At 45.1% G+C, this 19,728-nt stretch overlaps 1 protein-coding gene across 1 annotated transcript in view; it reads right to left on the bottom strand.

The window, feature by feature from the left end:
- Positions 1-264: 264 nt before the first annotated feature.
- CAPN6 (calpain 6) overlaps positions 265-19,728 on the bottom strand; it is an 85,288-nt gene continuing 65,824 nt past the window's right edge. Inside the window, 4 exon segments of the mRNA XM_075068814.1 lie at positions 265-1,014; positions 2,784-2,920; positions 13,553-13,674; positions 16,687-16,889. Of these exon segments, the coding sequence (XP_074924915.1) occupies positions 832-1,014; positions 2,784-2,920; positions 13,553-13,674; positions 16,687-16,889 (645 nt within the window). The 3' untranslated portion in view covers positions 265-831.

Genomic DNA, 19,728 nt, shown 5'->3' with positions numbered 1-19,728 from the left:
GTGTCTTCCTGCGGTCAGAAACCTGCCCTTGTGAGCTCAGCTGGCTCAGGAAAAGGGAATATGGGGTCTAATCCAGCAGCCCTTATGAAGGCAAAACTCCCATTGGCTACAATGTCTGAGTAAGGACTGCAGGATTTGGGTCTATCATTTTAACATTGGGATTTTTTTCCCCCACCAGGTTCCCACTCCTATGCATTTTGAATGACTGCTCCAATTGTTCTAGGAATGATGTTTTGGCTGAGGCATAGTCATGTATGAAATAGTGCTGTTAATACAAATTATTGTAGGATTAAACGAAAATAACTCATTTTAACCAACCGCAGCCCAGACAAATCCCTCACAAGCAGCAGGATGCTGGTAAATATTTCAAAGGCTGGGCATGGATTTAGTCATGGGGCCAGCTCCTGCACTCCATCCCCCCCACCTGTGCCCCATGGACATCACCACCTTTCCTGCCTGGCGCTGCTCCTGTTGTCCTGAAATAGACAACAACAAAAATACTGCGCTGTAGGATTGTGCACCTCAATCTACTGCAATGTCACCCCCAGCTGGAACCGATGGGGAGGTGGCTGTTTGGTAGTGAGTGTTGTCACTGAATTTTAGAGTGGCCCATCTCCTGCCATAGTTGCTGCATTATATATTTTTTCGTTTAAAAAACAAACAAACAAAAAACCACCTCACCCCTCCCCTGCACACATCCCCCCCATGGTCAGACCGAGCAAGAGAGAGTGTTATGGAAACCTTTGCTCCCGAGTCGTTCACACTGAAAGCACAGACAAGCATTCTTGCTCCAAGGCGACAGCTTTGTCTGGGTCTGCAGGGCTCTGGTATTCATAGCTCCATGAGGTCGTCACTGGAAACAACCTTGACGGTAAGGTTACCTGGCATTTCGTCTGCTTCTCGGCCACCTTTTCCGCGGAGCTGGAGAGTCTGTGGTTCTCTGGGGTCACCGGGGTGTGCTGCCAGCAGCACTTGTCCAAGGAACTGGTCACACAAGACGTTGCTATTCCAGACCTAGACATACAATTACAAGGGAACAGAAATAACTGCAGCCCAGCCAGTGCTTCCCTGTCGCACACCACTGAAAAGGGTCATTCACGGTGGATAAGGGGCTCTCACATTAACCTCCTGGAGCAGGAGTGGGGAATGAGCGGGGTCTAAATTTGGCTAATTACCTAGAGCCTGAAGACTGTTCCTGACTTGTCTAGTCGTTTACATACACTATTAAAATAAAGAGATGAAAACACAACCCCCAGCATTTTGCTTGGCCTCATATGTAACCTAGAAAAGGAAAAGAAAGTGTCTGTTTGGGTTCATCACCAATCCGGACCTGCATCTAATCAGCTTCTTGTCTCTTTTCTACAGCCCAGTCCTGGCTCCAGGCCACTTGCATTTTACTCAGCTACCTATGGCCACAAGGGCTGTTCCTGCCAGGGAGTCTTGGCCAGTCTCCTTTGGCCTAGCCACACCTCCTCCACCAGAGGAGGCGGCACCTCTATGCAGCTCTGCCACCACCATATGGGGGAATCCTTCATTGCCAATGTAAGTGCTTTTAAGGCTGGTTTGTGTTGCCACAGTGGCACATGGCAGCCTTCACTGGGCCATGCATCTGGCTTGGCCTGTGAAGCAGTGTAATTCTGAATGTTTTTCCTCTATTTTTGCCTCAGTCAACCTGGAAAAGTGGGAGTTTGTGTGGAGTGTCATGGAGCTGCTGGGGGTTGTGTTAGCCTGATCCCCAGAAGGCTTATCATTCTTTTAGTGACTTGTTCCCCGGATAAATCCTGCCCATACTGACTGGGAAACAGAGACCCCTTCCATCAGCTGTGTTATTAGGTTATATTCATACCCAGACTATATTCTGAGGGCTCTGAGACACCTGCTTTCTCAGCCTCCTTTTGCTCATAATGGACTGAGCAGATCCGTTTCAGCTCAGAGGAGAATTGTGCCAGAGGAATTCTAGATATAGTGTAGTGAACAGTCAGAAATGTTCACAGTTTGTAAACTGCTCTTACAGAACTACAAGGCTAGCTTCCCCCTCTGGCATTCCTTTCTAACAGCAGTGGAAAGAATTATGGATTATTCTTAAAACCCTATAGAAGCACTGAACCAACCAAGGAGGAGGAAAAGAATTCAAGTTTTTTTACATTCTTATGGTACTAAGCAACTATCAGTTGTAACAGATTTCAGTGAGGGCATGCTCTCATAACTGCACTGGCATAACCTCCTCTAAGCACTGATACTCCTCTTACTTAGAGGTTGACATGTGGTTTAGCTGATACAGACCAACTGATACAGTTCTTGGCTGTGCCATTAATTCAGTGAGTGACTTTGTGCAAATCCCTTCATTTTTCTATGCTGCAGTTCCCTCAGCTATAAAATAGGGATGAAAGAGTTTAACCACCTTTGTAAACTGCTTTGCAGTTTACAAATGAAGAGTGCTATGTAAAGTTAGGGTATTATTAATGGTTACTATTTTGGGAGGTGGATATAAGAGAATCAATATAAATTGAATTGCTCCAGCCATTGGGCCGTTAAGGAGAAGCAGTAATTCTCGTATTCTTCTGCATCAGCAGCCCCAATTCTGGGTATTGATCTTGTGAAGGGGCAGTTAACATATGTCAGATCTTTAGCCCATCAATGTCATGTTTGTTTAAACCCCACTGCTGCTTTGCATTGCTGAATAAACTGCACATGGACCTGGCTGTTTTCCCTGCTGTAGCATTCCTCTGGTTGCCTGTGGGAGCACGTACTTTGCTGCAAGGCACTGGGATTTCCTTCCTTACCTGGACAATTATGGGACGCTTGATGTTCTTTCTGTAGAAAAGTGCTTGTGTGTCAAAAATAGCACTGACGGTGTCTTGCTGGACAGCAGAGCGAACTTTTTGATTCTCACACTTGATAATCAGGTAGGGATCTGCCCCTGAAACACAGTCAGTAGAGTTTATTAGTCCCACTGGACTAGCTGAGAAACTGATTCCGAGTCAGAAACACCAGAGAGAGTCAGAGGAACAAGTGCCAACTACTCATGGAGGCATCGTTGATGGGACCAAGAAGAGGTGGCTGATTTGGAGCCAGGAGAGGGCAAGACAGCACAGGTTTGCAAATTCCTGATCCTGCCCCTGGCTCACTGTATGATAGCAAGAGAGTCATATAGCTTCCCTGTGCTCCGCTGCAAAGGCTGGATCCCTCTAGCTCTTGGGCACTATCTCCTTTAAGAAAACAGTTAGGAATGTCTGGAAGAGGCAACTGCTGAGAAATTGTGCATCACTTAATTCATTTCTGTCAATAGCACCCAGGAACACTGTATAACAGGGTAAGATGGGTGAAGGAAAGGTGCAGTACTTTTCCTAACTGTATGAGTACAAAGCTCGATCTGAGTCTGGCCAGTGGTAACAGCTAATTCATGGTGGGCACAGGTTGCAAGTGATCAGTGTAGTCACTCCCATACTTATATTATATCATAATTTGCATAGCCATTACCAGGCCAGTAATATGACAACTGTACAGTGAGTGACTGCAGTTAGCCCCTTGGCGGAAGGAGGGGCATGAAGATGAAAAGCAATAGGAGGAAAAAGTCACCAAAGCTTCCCAAAGTATAACAAAGCTGTGCTCATAAGTGCTGAGGGGAAGGTCAGAGTTGGTTGTTATAGTATATGAACCATCCTTAATAATCAGGGGCATGTGAAAGAGTCATAAGAGCATCGGCAGCCTGAGTTCCCATAGAGAGGCCAAGCCAGCTTGACCGTTACCTCTTGTCCAAGAACGAGCCCAGCCTTTCTGTTCAGCTGCTCTTTTATAAAAGAGTGGCAGCCATTTTTGACCCTAGCTCGAATACTATGGGTATATATATATATATATTATACCCACATATACACCATCACCACCCTTCTCCCAGCACTGCCCCTCCAGCCTAGGGTCAATGCGGAAGACAAAGAGGGGAAGTGGTAGAGATTTGGGGTCCTTCTAAATGGAACAATACATAACAAATACACAGCGCGGAGAAAAGACAGAAGCTGAGATTATTTTACACCTTCCAAAGTGACAGGCATAACTGGCTGATGATTTTTTTTTACGCTCACAACCAATAATAGGCCTGTCTCAAAGAACAGCCTGTATTTAAAAGGCAGGACTGATGCTTTGAGAAACAAGCTGACAAAAAGGATTCGGGAGACTTAAGCAATGAGTCTCGTCAAAGCCATGTGTGGTGACTAACTGCTCTCTGCTCAGTGTAGGAGACTGGGTCAGAGGAATTGGTGCAAAGTGGATGTAGGAGGAGGGAAATTAATGCTGCTGTCGTGATCTCTGCCCTGCCCTATTCCGTTAGGAGACAGGCACAGGTTGCATACAAAGAAAGCCACTATTACACATCCTTGTGGTTCCCTGCAGCTGGAAGCTGTTTGCCATGGTCATTCTTCTCTTCAACTAGCATCCTGCCAGCATATTTTAGGACGAACCACCCTTCTGCCTCGTATCTCTGAATGTCCAGGAAAAGTCCCTCCCCCTTTGCCTTTTGCCAGAGATCAGAAGATCATTTTTTAATCTCACTTTGGTTAACATAGTAACTGCAAAATGAACGTAACAGCCCGGTGATCATGAGAAATCCTAGGGAAGCTCAAAGTAAATCAAAGGTAAGCTGCATAAGATCAGGGCTAATCTGAGGTCTGGGTAACAGCCTCTCGAGAGGGGATACAGCCTTGTAGTTAGAGATGCATTAAAACAAGTGAGTACAATTCTCACATTATTAAAGGTCATTTGTGTTTCCAAAATCCAATGCTTGATCTCTTAACAATACCCCCTAGCTCTTATATAGTGCTGATAGTAGATCTCAAAATGCTTTACAAAGGAGGTCATTAGCATTAACTCCACTTTAACAATAGGGAAATGAGGTGCAGAGGGGGGAAGCAACTCACCCACTGACACCAAGCAGAGCAGTGGATAGAACCCACGCCCCTGAGTCCCAGTCCAGAGCTCTAGCCACTGGACCATACTGCCTTCACCTTTCATTTCTTCCGTCCTCCCCACACCATGGTCTGTTTGACAAACTCTCTCTCTTTAGCTTACTCCCGGCTTACACACCAGACCATTTTTAAAGTAAAAGTGTGAGGCCCCTTGGCACCTCCCTAGATATTAAGGCACAAAATTTATGTATATAAAAGTAGCCATCAAACTCCATATGAAAGCACCGAAATAGATGGTCAAGAGGTGCTAATTTCCACCAAAGACAATGAAAACCAGCCCTCAAAATCCCCCAAATCATTTTCATGTAGGTCCCTACACACAAAGTTAGAAGCCTAATGTTAAACATCCAAGTTGGAAAGAGCTGACCTACACCCTCTTTGGTATTAGGGCCAGAGCTGGTCAAGAATTTTTCTACAGAACAGTTTCCCCATCAGAAAATGCAGGGTTGTCAAACTGAAACATTTCACGGGAACATGTTCATTTTTGACACCACTGTCTACAAGGAAGTGTCCGAACAAATCATTTAGATTCTCATTTTATTTTAATAATTTCAAAACATTTGGTTTTGATAAGGTAAAAACATTTATTTTGGCATCATTACTTCAATTCTTTTCGTTTCTACTTTACTATTAAATATATAATATTAATGTAAATATAATTTTTCAACATGCAGCAGAATTTCATTACTAGATGATATCTCAATTGGAATAACATCTATTTGCATATTGACAGTTCTCTGCTCCAAAAGAGGTTGTTTGCGGTCTTTGGACAAAGAACCAGGTGTAACTTCCTCCTAGCCACGAAATTTAAAGTGACTGTAGTTCCTTAATAACTGATATTACATATCATTTCTCTCAAGTGTGTCTACTTGTTCACAAGGACAGACACCAACATCTCACACAAACAAACAAGCTAACAGCTAAGTGCTTCTGAAAGAGCAAGAACCATTGATATTTAAGAGAAAGGAACAGACTTGCCCATATTCTGTCCTCTGGCTATCCATAGAATAGGACTGTTGCCCTGACAACACAGAGCACTTACAGATTACTGCAGCAGGTAGCAATTTATTGGGCTTTTTTGGTAGACAATTATTTCTGTGTCACTGAGTGCGTTGATTTAGCCTTTGGGACACATGCTTGCGGTCTGTTACAAGTAACACGAGAGCCCACCCCGAGTCAAAGACATTTTGAAACCTCTTCTGAATAAAATGGGGTCTTTTCACAAAATGGTGTCAACTACTGTGGCCTTAGGCAAATAGCAAAGCACAATGCTAGAGCAGATTGTTAATAGCAATGTGGCAAGCAACAGGCACAAAGAAGCGACAGAAGGGAGAGTACACAGAATTCTCATAGTTAATGGGCATATCTGTATTGCAGCAGAGAGCTGTTAACCCAGATGATTTAATTGATCAAAAGAAATAAAAAGGCTAACGTTTTAATAAACTAATTAAATCTGCTCAGGGATTGGTAGAAAGAAAGAAAGATAGCTAGATTAATTAATTCATTCATTCCTGGCTGGAATGCTGAACTTTCAGTTACTGTAAAAAACATGGTACAATCTTTAGAAGAAACATGGCTCAAAAAGAGATGTGATGCCTAAAGATCTGAGACAAGACAAAAGGTTTTCTTGGTGGCTTTAAAGGACCTGATTCGCAATTGCCCAGCTATTTGTATGTTTACCCCCGTGCAAAGCGAGGCGTAACAGCTACTGAATCAGAACGGTGGCATTTCATACCCACGTTGTACAGGAATCAGTAACTACACAGGTGCCAGGTGGTAAAGAACCAGGCTCGCTAGTCTGGCAGTTCAGTTCCCAACGTGACACCAGGACAGCAGCTCTATCACAGTCCCATGGCCGTGAGACAGAGGGGATATGGTAATTTAAGGAAAGGATAACACAGGGACAAAATCGATGCCAAAATCATGAGTGAGAGCCAAAAGCTATTAAGAATATAGCCCCAAGAAAAGTAGTGATCTAGATGACAACTTTACTAAGCCACAATGAGATCTGATCAGAGTTAGCCTGATGGTGCAGGCAGCCCATTGCTTTATGGATAACTGACTCTAGACAAGAACATTCACAATAAGTTGCTATTGTACAAGGCAGGGCCGGCTCCAGGCCACAGCACGCCAAGCGCGTGCTTGGGGCGGCACGCCTTAAGGGGCGCTCTGCCGGTTGCTGGGAGGGCCACAGGTGGCTCCGGTGGACCTGCCGCAGGCGTGCCTGTGGAGGGTCCGCTGGTCCCGCAGCTTCAGTAGACTTGCCGCAGGCGTTCCTGCGGACGGCCTGCTAGACCGGAGCCGCAGGACTGTCAGACCCTCCGCAGGAACGCCTGCGGGAGGTCCACCGGAGCCGCGGGACCGGAGAGCAGCAGAGTGTCCCCTGAGGCGTGCCGCCGTGCTTGGGGTGGCGAAATTGCTAGTGCCGGCCCTGGTACAAGGCAAAGGCTTTCAAGATTATTTGGCAAAAAAGTGTTCTGCAGTTCAGATCTTGAGGTCCTTACTCAGCCTGTACTCAAGTCCTTATTCAGCAAAACCCCTCTTGACTGAATAAAAACTGACCAAAGACATAGAGACATGGCAATTTGTTACTAAACTAGTGAAGTGTCCTGAAGATTACAGTTACTTGGATTGTAAGCAGTTTTCAGCAGGGACCATTGTTTAGTTCTCTGTTTGTACAGCACCTAGCATAGTGGGGCCCTGGTCTATAAGCATGAGGGTTAGGCACTACTGCAAAATAAATAATAGAGGAGGGAGCTTATAGTAGTATTAGAAATTGGGCAGGAACTCCAAGTTTTCGAGCTGGCTCCAAGTACAGCACTCAAAAATGTTCTCTCTCCCCCCTCACAAGATGATTACAAAGTATCTCCTGCACCCTCACTTTTCCTGCTTATCAAATAGTCATTAGTGACAAGTATTAAAATACCATTTTGGAAAGAGAGGGAGCAGTTAAAACAAAGTAAAAGAATTAAACATAGGAATCCAACATGAAGTTACAGGGGCAATATTTTGGAAAACTTGGTGGAGGGCTATTTGGTCTTAGAGATTAGCTGTGATGAAAAGACTATGACAGACAGTAGCCGGGATGATTTTAAAATAGACTTGGAAAGAAGAAAGAAAAGCCAAAGCAAACATCCCTTCTTCATCCCCTTGCAAGTCTGCCGCCATAATTGGCTTAATGGTAATTGGCTAAATCTCAGAATGAGTTCACTCATAACTGGATACTTTCAAGAAAAGTGGAAAATATGCTAATGTGTCTCTGACATCTGAGTGACCAGACTCATAGCTTAACCTTGTCAACAGCAAACAATCTATTAATTGGCCAGGACAGGTCATCTACAGTAGCAGCAAGCGGCGCCTTCAGAGCAAGTATTTTAAAAACAAACAAACCAACTAAACAACGTTCTGGTGGCAGGAAGCAACATTGTCACAATAACCAGAACAAGAGCCATGCTGCAGTGTGTGTTTGCGTGGACAGAGGTCTCTTCGGCTCCAATTTTTGAGTAGTTTGGTCAGATATACGTCCACAGAATGGCTCTCTCAGATATTACAGATAGGCTTTAAATGGTGAATTGTGTATCCAAATCTAAACTTCCACCAGATTCAAGGCTCTTCAAATCAGACATTCCAGTTCAGGCCCTTCTGTATAGGATACTATTGTGTAGTAACCAGCCCCTTACTTGACTGCTTATCCCAGGTCACATTTTACAGATATCCAATGTGATAACATTACAGCAGAGACTGAGTCAGCAATTCAGTGAGCTGGAAAGAACTACAGGATCCTGTCTGTGTCCAAAAGACTAAAAAAAAATTCCCAATTATATTACCAAGTCCTGTCTCTTCTCTACCACAAGGGATGGGAAAGATGCCTTATACAGAACTGATCCTGGCAATTCCACAACAGACAGTGTAGCTGATGGATGATGGAAGCTAAGGGCAAGAAAGGAGGAAGTTAGGTTTAGAAGTAGGAACTCTGCAAAGCAGAGCAGACGGATGTGGAAGGAATGAGGAGCTCACATCTGGAGTCAGAAAACATTCCCATTTACACACACAAAATGTTGATGGGGTAAAAGCAATCAAGAGGCTCATCTTGTAAGACAAGGTCTCAATGAGCTTGCCACCAGGAAGCTAATCGCTATGTGAGACTGAATTAACCTTAGACAATGTCTCTAATGCTTTGGGCACAACAGGCTTTCTCTGAGCACCTCTTCATGTTGCACTTATTTTCCTTCCGAGCAAACATACTGAATGTACCTAACATGAGGGAAAACCCTCACTCATCAGTCCTGACTGGGTTTGCTGCCAGACTCCTTCCATGCTCCACTCTTTTGATTAGACAGGAGGCTGGAGTGGGTCATGGCTTTTAAGTGGGTTTTGACTTAGGAGCACTCAGGAGCCACTGGGTATGCCTGGTATTTTGATACTTGTGCAAGGGACTTGGAATCCCACATGGCACTCCTCCCATGGAAAAGCTCTCACTGAGACCCACATAGTCCTTTCCCAGTGCTTTGAGATGAACGGGAGCTGGTCCCCAGTGTAATATCACTGCGTCTTAGCACAGCTCCTCAAAGCATATCAGCAATACTAGGCTGGGGTATCAGCTATGGACAGTATCACAGCGAGAGCTGCATGTAAGGATGGCAGAATCTGGCTCTGAAGGTATTTGAAACCATCTTGTAGGCATTTCTATTAATCACTGGCTGCAAGCCCCCATTGTAAAGTACAGACAGTATCACAGCTTGACAAATCCCATTTCACTTCTGAGCTGAAGCCAGCTTTTTGGCAGCAGTGGAAGTTTGTTTTAGTGATCTTGTCAGCACTGCAAGAGTGCTAGGGATTGTGAAGTGATAGAACCCAATTCTCTCTCCTGACTGTTTTCCTGCCGGGAATGTGGTAGGAAAATGCTTATGGAATTTTAAAGGATTAAGAAAAAAAGTCTAAAAACTGAAGTGTCATTTTTGAGGGGAAGAGCAAGAATGCCCTGCCTCTCTCGAAACCCCTCCTCTGCCGGCCTCTCTCCCTTTGGTCTCGTCCAGGGGTGAAAGTAGGGCGGTATGGGCCTGTACAGAGTACTGGTAAAAAGTGGCCGCCAGTTGAGGCAGTGCTTTAAAGAGCTCTGCTTAAAATGCTGCTTCTTTTGCACACCCTCCCCGCCCTCCTCCCGTCGGCAGCTCTGCTGGGTCCCTACTGGCAGGGCCGCCAAAGGGGGGGGCAGGGGTGGAGTAAAAGGGGCAGAGATATTAAAGTGCTGCCACGGCAAAAGGACTCTGCTTAAAGCACTGCCGCGGCAGTGCTTTAACGTCCCTGCCCCTTTTGCCCCCCACCCCCAGACCGCTGACAGGGAGAGGGCAAAAGGAACAGCAGCTACCCTGGGGCCAGTGATTTAAAAGGGCCCGGGGTGGCGTGGATGGGCTGGCTGGGGGCACTGACCCCCCCCCCACCCCTTTCACCCAAGGCCCTGCCTTTTCTGGGGAGGCAAAGCTGCCCCCCTCCCCCTGTACCGGTAAAAGAGAAATTTTACTTTCACCCCTGGTCTCATTCATCCATCTGGTCTCTCCAAGAATGTGGAGCCATATTACCCACACATTGGAAGTCTAAACACATAAAACAAGATTGCAGCCCTGAAAGAAAACTGCCAAGAAAAATGAACTGAAGCAATTTCCTCCATCCCGTCCTTCCCATCCCCTGAAAAGACAACTGCAGTTAGCAAAAATGGTCTGTACAGCGAAGACTGCAGTCAGCCACTCAGAGGAATACTGATACTGGTTGCTATTTGGGAACTGGAGCAGCATTCTATCCAACAGTTTGGAGATTCTTAGTAACTGTTTCTTAAGAAGTTCATCCACAGGTCTCACTATAATTACTTCTCCATTATAAGGAGTTACAGCAACTCAGCTCCAGATTTCAAGCCAACCAAATCTGAAGCTCTCTTTGTAGCAAACACATCAGGGGAGCCGTTGTTTCTGAAGTCTTTCTTGTTCCAGGTTCACCCAGATTGTCTTTGTTCCCCCTCTTGCTTTCTCTTGACCAGCTACTCTCTGCCAGTTGTCTCTGCCCATGACTATCCCTTTTGGTCATTGGAAGACATAATAATGTAACTGTGGCAGACAGAGAGAGGATGTAAAAGCCAGAGAGTGAAGGACAGTGATGAGAAAGTCTTAATGAGCTGTCAGTGGCAGGAACCAGAGAGGTTCTGGCCTCTCCGTTTCAAGACAGCTTTTCTCTTTGATAAACACTGACACATAACCGGTGCTGTATGTCACTTAACCTCTCTGCTCGATTTACCAAGCCCCAAACAGTTGTAATAGAAGTAATTACCTCACAGTGATTAAGTTGTAATTGGCAAGACAGATACTGGAATACTGTACAGAGTTCTGGTGTGCACATGGATATTAAAAAAAATTGATGGTGCAGAAAAGAACTGCAAAAATAATTTGAGGGCTGGAGAGACTCAATCTGTTTAATTTATCAAAAGGAGATTGAGAGGCGACTTGATTACAGTGTGTAAGTACCTCTCTGGGGAGAAAATACCGGATAATAAAGGGCTCTAATCTAGCAGGGAAAGGCATAACAAGAACCAATGGTTAGAAGCTGAAGCCAGACAAATTCAGACTGGAAATAAGTGAAGGTGAGTAATCACTGGAACAAGCTACCAAGGAAATGGTGGATTCCCTCTCTCTTCAAATCAAGACTGGATGCTCTTCTGGAAGATATGTTCTGTTATTGAACTCACTGCAGGGGTAAATGGGTGAAATGTAAGGGCCTATGAACAGGGGGTCAAACTAAATGATCTAGTGGTCCCTCCTGGCTTTCAACTCTATGAATCTATGAAGTGTAAAGTACTTTTAAGTCCTTGGATGAAATGTGGTTAGATGTATATAGCATAATGGCCCTTATTACAGGGAGTTCCATCCAGCTGACTCACTGGCAATTTTCAATTTTCACAATAAGTAATCCCAAAGAGGAAATGATTGCTGTGAATTTCTGAATAATCCCCACTACATGCTCATCAAAAGTGACTGCCCAGTTGTGACGAGGGGAGCCGGGGCTCAACCCTCCCTGTGGAGGAGGGGAGCCACACCGGCCTCGTCCTGTCCTCGCTGGGTCCTGTCCCTCGGGTCCGCAGTCCACTGTCCGGGCGTTCGGTCCCTGTGGAGCGGACTGGGACACAGCAAAGTCAGTAGGGCCCCGCCTTGACTACAGGCGGGCACCAAACGAACGATCCGCTACACTCTGGCCCTTTGGGCGGGACAGAGCAGTGACAGAGTCAATGGGGGCCCAGCCCTTGGTTCGGGCGGGGCACCAAACACAGTACAATAGGTTCCAGCTTGGAGCAGGGCAGAGCAGTAACAAAGTCAATAGGGGTCCAGCCTTGGTTCGGTGCGGGCCCCAACACAGTACAATACGCTCTGGCCCTTTTTGGGCAGGCAGGGAGTAGCAGTGACAGAGTCAATAGGGGCCAGCCTTGGTTCGGGTGGGGCACCAAAAACAGTGCAATAGGCTCTGGCCTTTGGGGCAGGGTCAGAGCAGTGACAGAGTCAATAGGGGCACAGCCCTTGGTTCGGGTGGGGGCAACCAAACACAGTGCAATAGGCTTGGCCCTTTGGGCAGGGCAGAGCAGAGCAGCAATATAGTTCAGAGGGCTCAGGCCTTTTGGGCAGGCAGAAGCAGCAAGCACACGGTAGCTTGGGGTGAAGGGGATACTAACCACGGTTTACGGTGGCAGGGGGAACGCAGCCCCACCTCTCTGCGTTCCAGCCCGGGGCCTAGTAGCGGCTGTCGCCGCTAGTGGCAGTCAGTGGGATCCGAACCGAACCACTGCCAGAGTGATCAGTGAGGATCCGGACGACACACATGATCATCGGCTCGGGCTTCTGCGGCTGACTATAGGTCAGCCGCCCCCGGAGCTACTCTCCATTCCCCTGCCTCCTACCTGGTCCACAGCGTCATCCACCCTCATGGCTCCTCCCAGTCCGGGCTAAGTATCCGGTGCACCTCTCGGTAGCTGGGCCAGGTTCTGGTCCGAAGCTCTCCAGGCCGTAGTTGGAGCTGGCAGCTTTGAGGTAGTAGCAGCTCGGGTCGGGGGTCGCTTGCGGGTCGGCTCCGGCAAGGCCTATACCTGTCCCAGAGCTCGGCAGCCCCAGCGACGAGGGGTCGGACGTCTGCTCTGGCCGAGCTGAGGCTCCAACTGAAGGCCGGCGCCCGCTTTTATACTTCGGGTCAGCCTGACCCTTTTGAGGGGCGGGGCTTCCGCTGGAAGTTCCGCCCTGGGGGAAGATGGACGGGCTCAACCCCCTGTGGAGGAGGGAGCACCGCTCGTCTACAACCATTATTCATCATCTGAGCCAGCATGTTTAACTCATAGCTCTTGTCGCTTTTTGATGCCTCCTTAACCCCAGCTCTCCTTTCGAAAGCCTGCTCCGATATCACAGTGTTCTCCAAATGATACTCTCTGCCTCTCCAGACACAAACAGCTAAGGCTTAAACATCACAAATTATTCTAATGAAGTGAACAATTTGCATCTCAAATGAGCATGGCCTCAGAGGAAATAGCAAGCAATTCCCACTCCTCCAGAGTCTTCCTTTGCACTTACCACCTGATCTGTCTTGCCTCTGTAGACCTTCTGCGGAGTGAATTTTAATTTCGGTGACCATGTGAGAGTAACCACACAGAATGCTCCAGCATGTCTGTTTAGGCTTATCTAGCTTCAGCTCCCTGAAAGATCAAGATTAAGCAATTCAGACAGATTATAAATCTTTGGTGAGGAAGGTCAAGCAACAAAATAGGGAACTTCAGTGGAATTTTGACCTTCCTGGAACATCAGACTTGTAGTTCTTCACCTGTTTATTACCAATGGTTTCTGTTACAGGAATGTATATATTGAAGTGAATAAAAACGGCATAATCTCTCATATGACAACTACATGTGGAGGAAAAAAACACTAAAAGTCACCAATATTAATATCAACACAAAAACTTAATGGCTGAAACTTAATTTTGCACCAGTTTTACCCTGCACATGTCCATTGCTTTCAACTGAGTTATTCCAGATTTTGTCAGTGACCCACTCATGGGTGTTCTGGTGTAGTGGTTGGAGCAAGAATCTAGCCTATCAGTTAGAACTGAACCTGGATGGGGCAGGTTGAGGAGCAAAGCCAAGGGTCACAGCCGAAGTGTTAACTGGCGTTGCAGTCAGAACATGGGGTGGAAGATCAGAGCAGAGAGTCAGAAACCAAAGTCTCAATGGAAGGGTTAACAGGAATTGCAGTAAGAAGGCAGAACCAAGGGTCTGAGCTGGGAGTCAGAAAGAAGCTGGAGAAGGAGCAGTTAAAAGCTGGGGATAGAGCAAGGCTAGGGAGAAGCAGAGGCAAGACCTGGACCAAGCACAGCTGCAGGCTAGGGATGCATTGAGCAGCCACTAGAATGCTATTGCTACTGAGCTTAAGTAGAAGCCAGCTGACTCCTTCAACCTGTCAGGTGGCTCAGTCAATCAGACAGCGTCTATCGGGGCCAGCTGCACTCATTAAGTTACCAAGAGACTGGTTCTGCTACAGGCTAGTCTCCTGACTGTATTATACTTATGTAAAAGAGAGAAGAATAAGACCCAATAAATGAAAATGTTCACTGTTTAGCTCAGTGTTTCTCAAACTGGGGCCACTGCTTGTGTAGAGAAAGCCTCTGGCAGGCCGGGCCAGTTTGTTTACCTGCCCCGTCCACAGGTCTGGCCGATCATGGTTCCCACTAGCCACAGTTCGACGCTCCAGGCCAATGAGAGCTGCTGGAAGCGGCATGGGCCAAGGGACGTACTGGCCGCCGCTTCCAGCAGCTCCCATTGGCCTGGAGCAGCGAACTGCAGACAGATCAGCTGGACCTGTGGACAGGGCAGGTAAACAAACTGGCCCAGCCCATCAGGGGCTTTCCCTACACAAACAGCGACCCCAGTTTGAGAAACACTGGTTTAGCTGACATTAGTGAGCATGTGTTTGGGAGATAGCATGGCTGAAGAGAGTGGTAATGGTGTCACGGGTCTTTCCATTAGTACACACCCAGGTTAAAATCCACACCAACATAGCAGTTTATAAGATGTTATTGACATCTGTGCAGTGGCCTGTGATGTGAGAGTGTGGTGATCAAAATAAACCTCTCCCCCAACAGCACAAACGGGTACTCACATTGAAAATGTCACAGAAAAGAGGTCATAGATTGAATGGGCTATGGGGAGACAATTATCCTATCATCTCTACAGGTGATCCCCTCCAGATCAGGCCATTGTGGAGGAAGTTTGCATTGCAGCTGCCCACTGTGCAGTCCCAATTCTATGAGCTTTCTGAAACGTACATATCTTAAGATTGGTTTCCAAGGCTGACTTCTGACAGGGACCTCAACTCAGTATCCTATTTTGCAGGTGTAAAATTTGATGTCATTGGCACTTCCAACTGCCTGGTTTGTGACCTAGATTGCAAGACAAGTAAATGTTATCAACTGCACTTGCAAATAATAGTGCCCACAAAATTGCACCTGCAGAATGGAAGGTGATTATAAAAGTTGGACACAGGTGCAAAAGTTCCCCAAACTTTAGCGTCTACTGTGACAGACTGACAATGTCCTGGACAAACTTTTGGACATAAGACAAACTTTACTGAATTAAGTTAAACATTATTGAATTAGGTTTAATACCTTTCAGGTCCATTGTATTAAAAATGCAAATATTTATGTACTATTGTAGGGAACTTCTTAAGCAGGAAGACAGGATTAATGCAATCACTGGGAGTTATAAGAAACCTCAAAGGACTTTTTGGAACAATGCATGCAAAGTGGATTTCCTAGGAAATACCTGGGGGCAAGGGGAATGCAACTGACCCACTTCAGAACCATCCTTTTGACTTTACGCCCTGGGGAAAGAAACCAATTGTCTGCTATTTACTTGCTCCTGGAAACTTTAGATCAATGACCCCCTGCACTGCATAAAGGGTGGACTAAACATGTTCACAGGCTTTGAGCAGAATCTGGGGTGAACTTGAATCCACAAGGAAAGCACTTGAGTGGGGTTTTGAAGGACTGCCTCTGCCAGAGCCCATGTTAAGCTTGGGGTGATCTCTGGGAAGTTTATTAGAATTCATATAGATTCTTTTACTGTTTCTAATATGTTTTTTCTGTAATGCTTTTACCTTAGGAATACAATGGGCTTTCATAGGAAGAGCTGTGTAATACCTTATAACAATGGGTAACTACTCAGTTATTAGTCTCTGAGGAGAAAGTTAGCAGGTCTACTTAGGCATTGTCTTGCTAGGTTATCCCAGTATGGTCAGGGGACTGTACAGCTTGGAAATATCCTGGTCAGAAGGGAACAAGAGGCACGTTCCACTCAAGAGAGGTGGTGGCTAGAACCATTGCCCTCAACAGTGACAACTAAAAATGACCCCATTTTCAGAGAGTCTGAGTGTCCACAGCTCCCAGTAAAGCTAATGTGGCTGAGTGTGTTTAGTACATCTGAAAAAAATCACATCACATCACTTTTGTTTAGATGCCTAATTCTGGCTGTATCTAGCTTCGAAGCACTGAAAAACCAACCTTCATTTATAAGAGCAAAGATTCATGTGGATGAACTTCAATGAGTCACAGAGTCACCTTCCATGACCCAATGGTCTTTGGAGGGTTAACCACATCAGGGAAAGGGGAACTGGAGTCAGTGGGAGTAACCTTTATACTGTTGTAAAGTAGCAAGTACCTGAGTTTTGATGGCACATCTGTAAAGAGCCTCAGGATAAATGCAGTGACGATACCAGGATAGTGCGTTGTTGGAATAAGAACATAGCGACCCCGTGCAAGGAGCTTCCTCAGGAACACAGTGCGTGTATTGACATAAATGGAGGTTGCCACTCTTTCTTGTATTTGCAGCTTGTGTATCCGATAGTCTCTGTTAAGCTCCACCTACAGTTACACAGCACAACAAGATTTGGCATGTTTATTTCTCACTCACAGTCTTTCTTGCTGCATTGTTTGGTTCTGATTTCTAGTGATGAGATGTGAATGAATACACAATGATGTGCTGTCATGTGAGCAGGAAAATCAAAGGTTGGGTTCCCTAGCCAGCCCTACGGTACATTTAGGCAGATCCTGGGCATCATTATACATTACAATCTGGTTTAAAATGGATTTAGTGCTAAAGGAGTTGGCTGACATCATCCTTCACCCACAAACACCACCAACCAAAATGGGCCACATTTTTTAAAGATAAATATTTTGTCATATTATTAATCATAATTGAGCCTTATTTAGAGCTTTTGATCCAAGGATCTCAAAGCTTTACAGAAGATCAATATCATTATCCCCATCACACAGATGGCAAAAATGAGGCACAGGGAGGTAAAATGACTTGCAAAACAAAATAAGGGGCCGAATTAGAGGGTCTGACTCCCAGTTCAGTGCACTGACTGCTGCACTCTTTCCCAAATGGAGAATGAGAAAGCCTTTCTACCTGCGCTACGTATGCAATGTTCGTACACATGAACACAAAGTGAAGCTGCTTTATTTTCAAAGGGCCGCTGCAGAGAGAGCTGCCAGTACATGCGTCCGAGGGCAGAGCTGCAACAATAGAGCAGCAGAGTTCTGAAAATAGCAACCGAAGGCTTGTCCGGGGACTCATGCACACACAAATGTCTCTACTGCATGTTGAACTTCTTCTGTGGCACCCTTCACGAGAGTATAAGTGCCTCTCAAAACCTGATTATCACTACAAAAATCTTTTTTTTCCTCCTGCCGATAATAGCTCACCTTAATTAATTACTCTTCTTACAGTTGGTATGGCAACACCCACTGTTTCATGTTCTCTGTGTGTATATATATCTTCCTACTGTATTTTCCACTGCATGCATCCGATGAAGTGGGCCCTAGCCCACGAAAGCTTATGCTCAAATAAATATGTTAGTCTCTAAGGTGCCATAAGGACTCCTTGTTCTTTTTGCTGATACAGACTAACATGGCTGCCCCTCTGAAACCTCTCAAAATGTACAATCTGTAACACAGGAATACGTGCACACACTTTGTGTGGAATGCCCTTTGCTGTTACTTCTAATCTGAATACAGAAAATATTTGATTGACATCTATGTTTGGATGGCAATCTTGAAGCAATATCTTTTCTGGGGGACTGCAACATTTTCTACAGAATCATTACAACATGTACGTATTTCTCCAGCCGTTCTAGTTGCAAAAGTAACACTAAATTGTCTGCTGGCATAATTTCTTTGACTTCAATGAAGCAGAGAATTTGGCTTTTAAACTTCAGAATGTAATAAGCCACATTAGTTAGTAAGACTGGTCGAATATTTTCAAAACACAAAATTTTGACAGACAAAAAAGAAGACATTTTTGTGAAAATGTTATCCTATATTCAGATTGTTTTCCTAGAATTAGGTTTATTGAATAGATAAGAATACAGAATAGACAAATCACATTGTGTTCCATAAGAATGTGTTAATTATACGTCTCAATATATTTTGATACTGTGAAATTAGCAAATTTATATGCATTGAATGTAAATGTCAACTTGTTGTTTATGGCACAATCAACTCGTGTACTGTTGTTTAGAGTAGGGACAATGATTATATAGTACCAGGCTGAAGGGGTCCTGCCTGGGCCTTTGGGATGCTACAGCAATTACTTAACAATATAATAGTGGTGGTGATCATCCTTGGAATGTTTCTAATGACTGAAAAATCTAAGAGTGGAAAAGAAGATACATAACCATTGCAATCTCTAATAAAAGCTTCTTGCAAACTTCATAGCAACCTAATGTCATTCAACACTTAAAAGAAGATATTAGTGCTACATACAGATAGTTGGAATTTTTTAATAATCTTTTAAAATGAAAAACTGCCCCTTTTTCCTGAATAAAATAATTGAATTTCTTTGGAAAAATTTTCATTTTTTGACAAAAATCAGAAATGAAAAATTGATGTTTTTCAATGTTTTCATTTTTCCTGTTTCTCTCTCCTTTTCTCTCTTTCTTCCCCCAGCTTTTTTCCTTTTTCTGTTTTGCCCCTGACTGGAACAGCCTTCCAAGTAGAGCAGCCAGGGCAAAAAAGCTAACTGGCTTCAAGACTGAGCTTGATATGTTTATGGAGGGAATGGTATGATGAGACTGCCTACTATGGCATGTAGCCGAACTGTGACTTTTAGTAGCAAATGTTTCCAGTGACCAGTAATGGGACATTAGATGGGGAGGGCTCTGAGTTACTACAGAGAGAATTCTTTCCCAGGTGTTTGGCTGCTGGGTCTCGCCCACATGCTCAGGGTCTTACTGATCACCACATTTGGGGTATGGAAAGAATTTCCTCTCAGGTTACTGAGGGGGATTTTCCATCTTCCTCTTGAATATGGGGCATGGGTCACTTTCAGGTTTGAACTAGTGTAAACAGTTGATTCTCTGTAACTTGAAATCTTTAAATCATGATCTGAGGACTTCAGTAACTCCGTCAGAGGTTAGGGGTCTATAACAGGCATGGGTGGGTGAGGTTCTGTACCCCACAATGTGCAGGAGGTCAGACTAGATGATCATGCTGGTCCCTTCTGGCCTGAAAGTGAGACTTAATGATGTCCAGAGTTTGCTTTTTATTCCCCCATTTTTCTTCTTGCTACTTTGTAACTTTTGAAAATTTCCTCAACTTTTGTAACTTTTCAATGTGGCCATAGGAAATGGGGAAAAGAGACAAATGTTTGGACACTGTTCATTCTGTTGCACTGATTGGTAAAATGAAAAACAAGGGGGAA

This window comes from Chelonoidis abingdonii, chromosome 8 (genome assembly GCF_003597395.2).
Source record: "Chelonoidis abingdonii isolate Lonesome George chromosome 8, CheloAbing_2.0, whole genome shotgun sequence".
Classification (NCBI taxonomy): domain Eukaryota; kingdom Metazoa; phylum Chordata; order Testudines; family Testudinidae; genus Chelonoidis; species Chelonoidis abingdonii.
The sequence above is the reverse complement of the archived record's forward strand: the minus strand, read 5'-3'. Positions and strand labels throughout refer to the sequence as shown.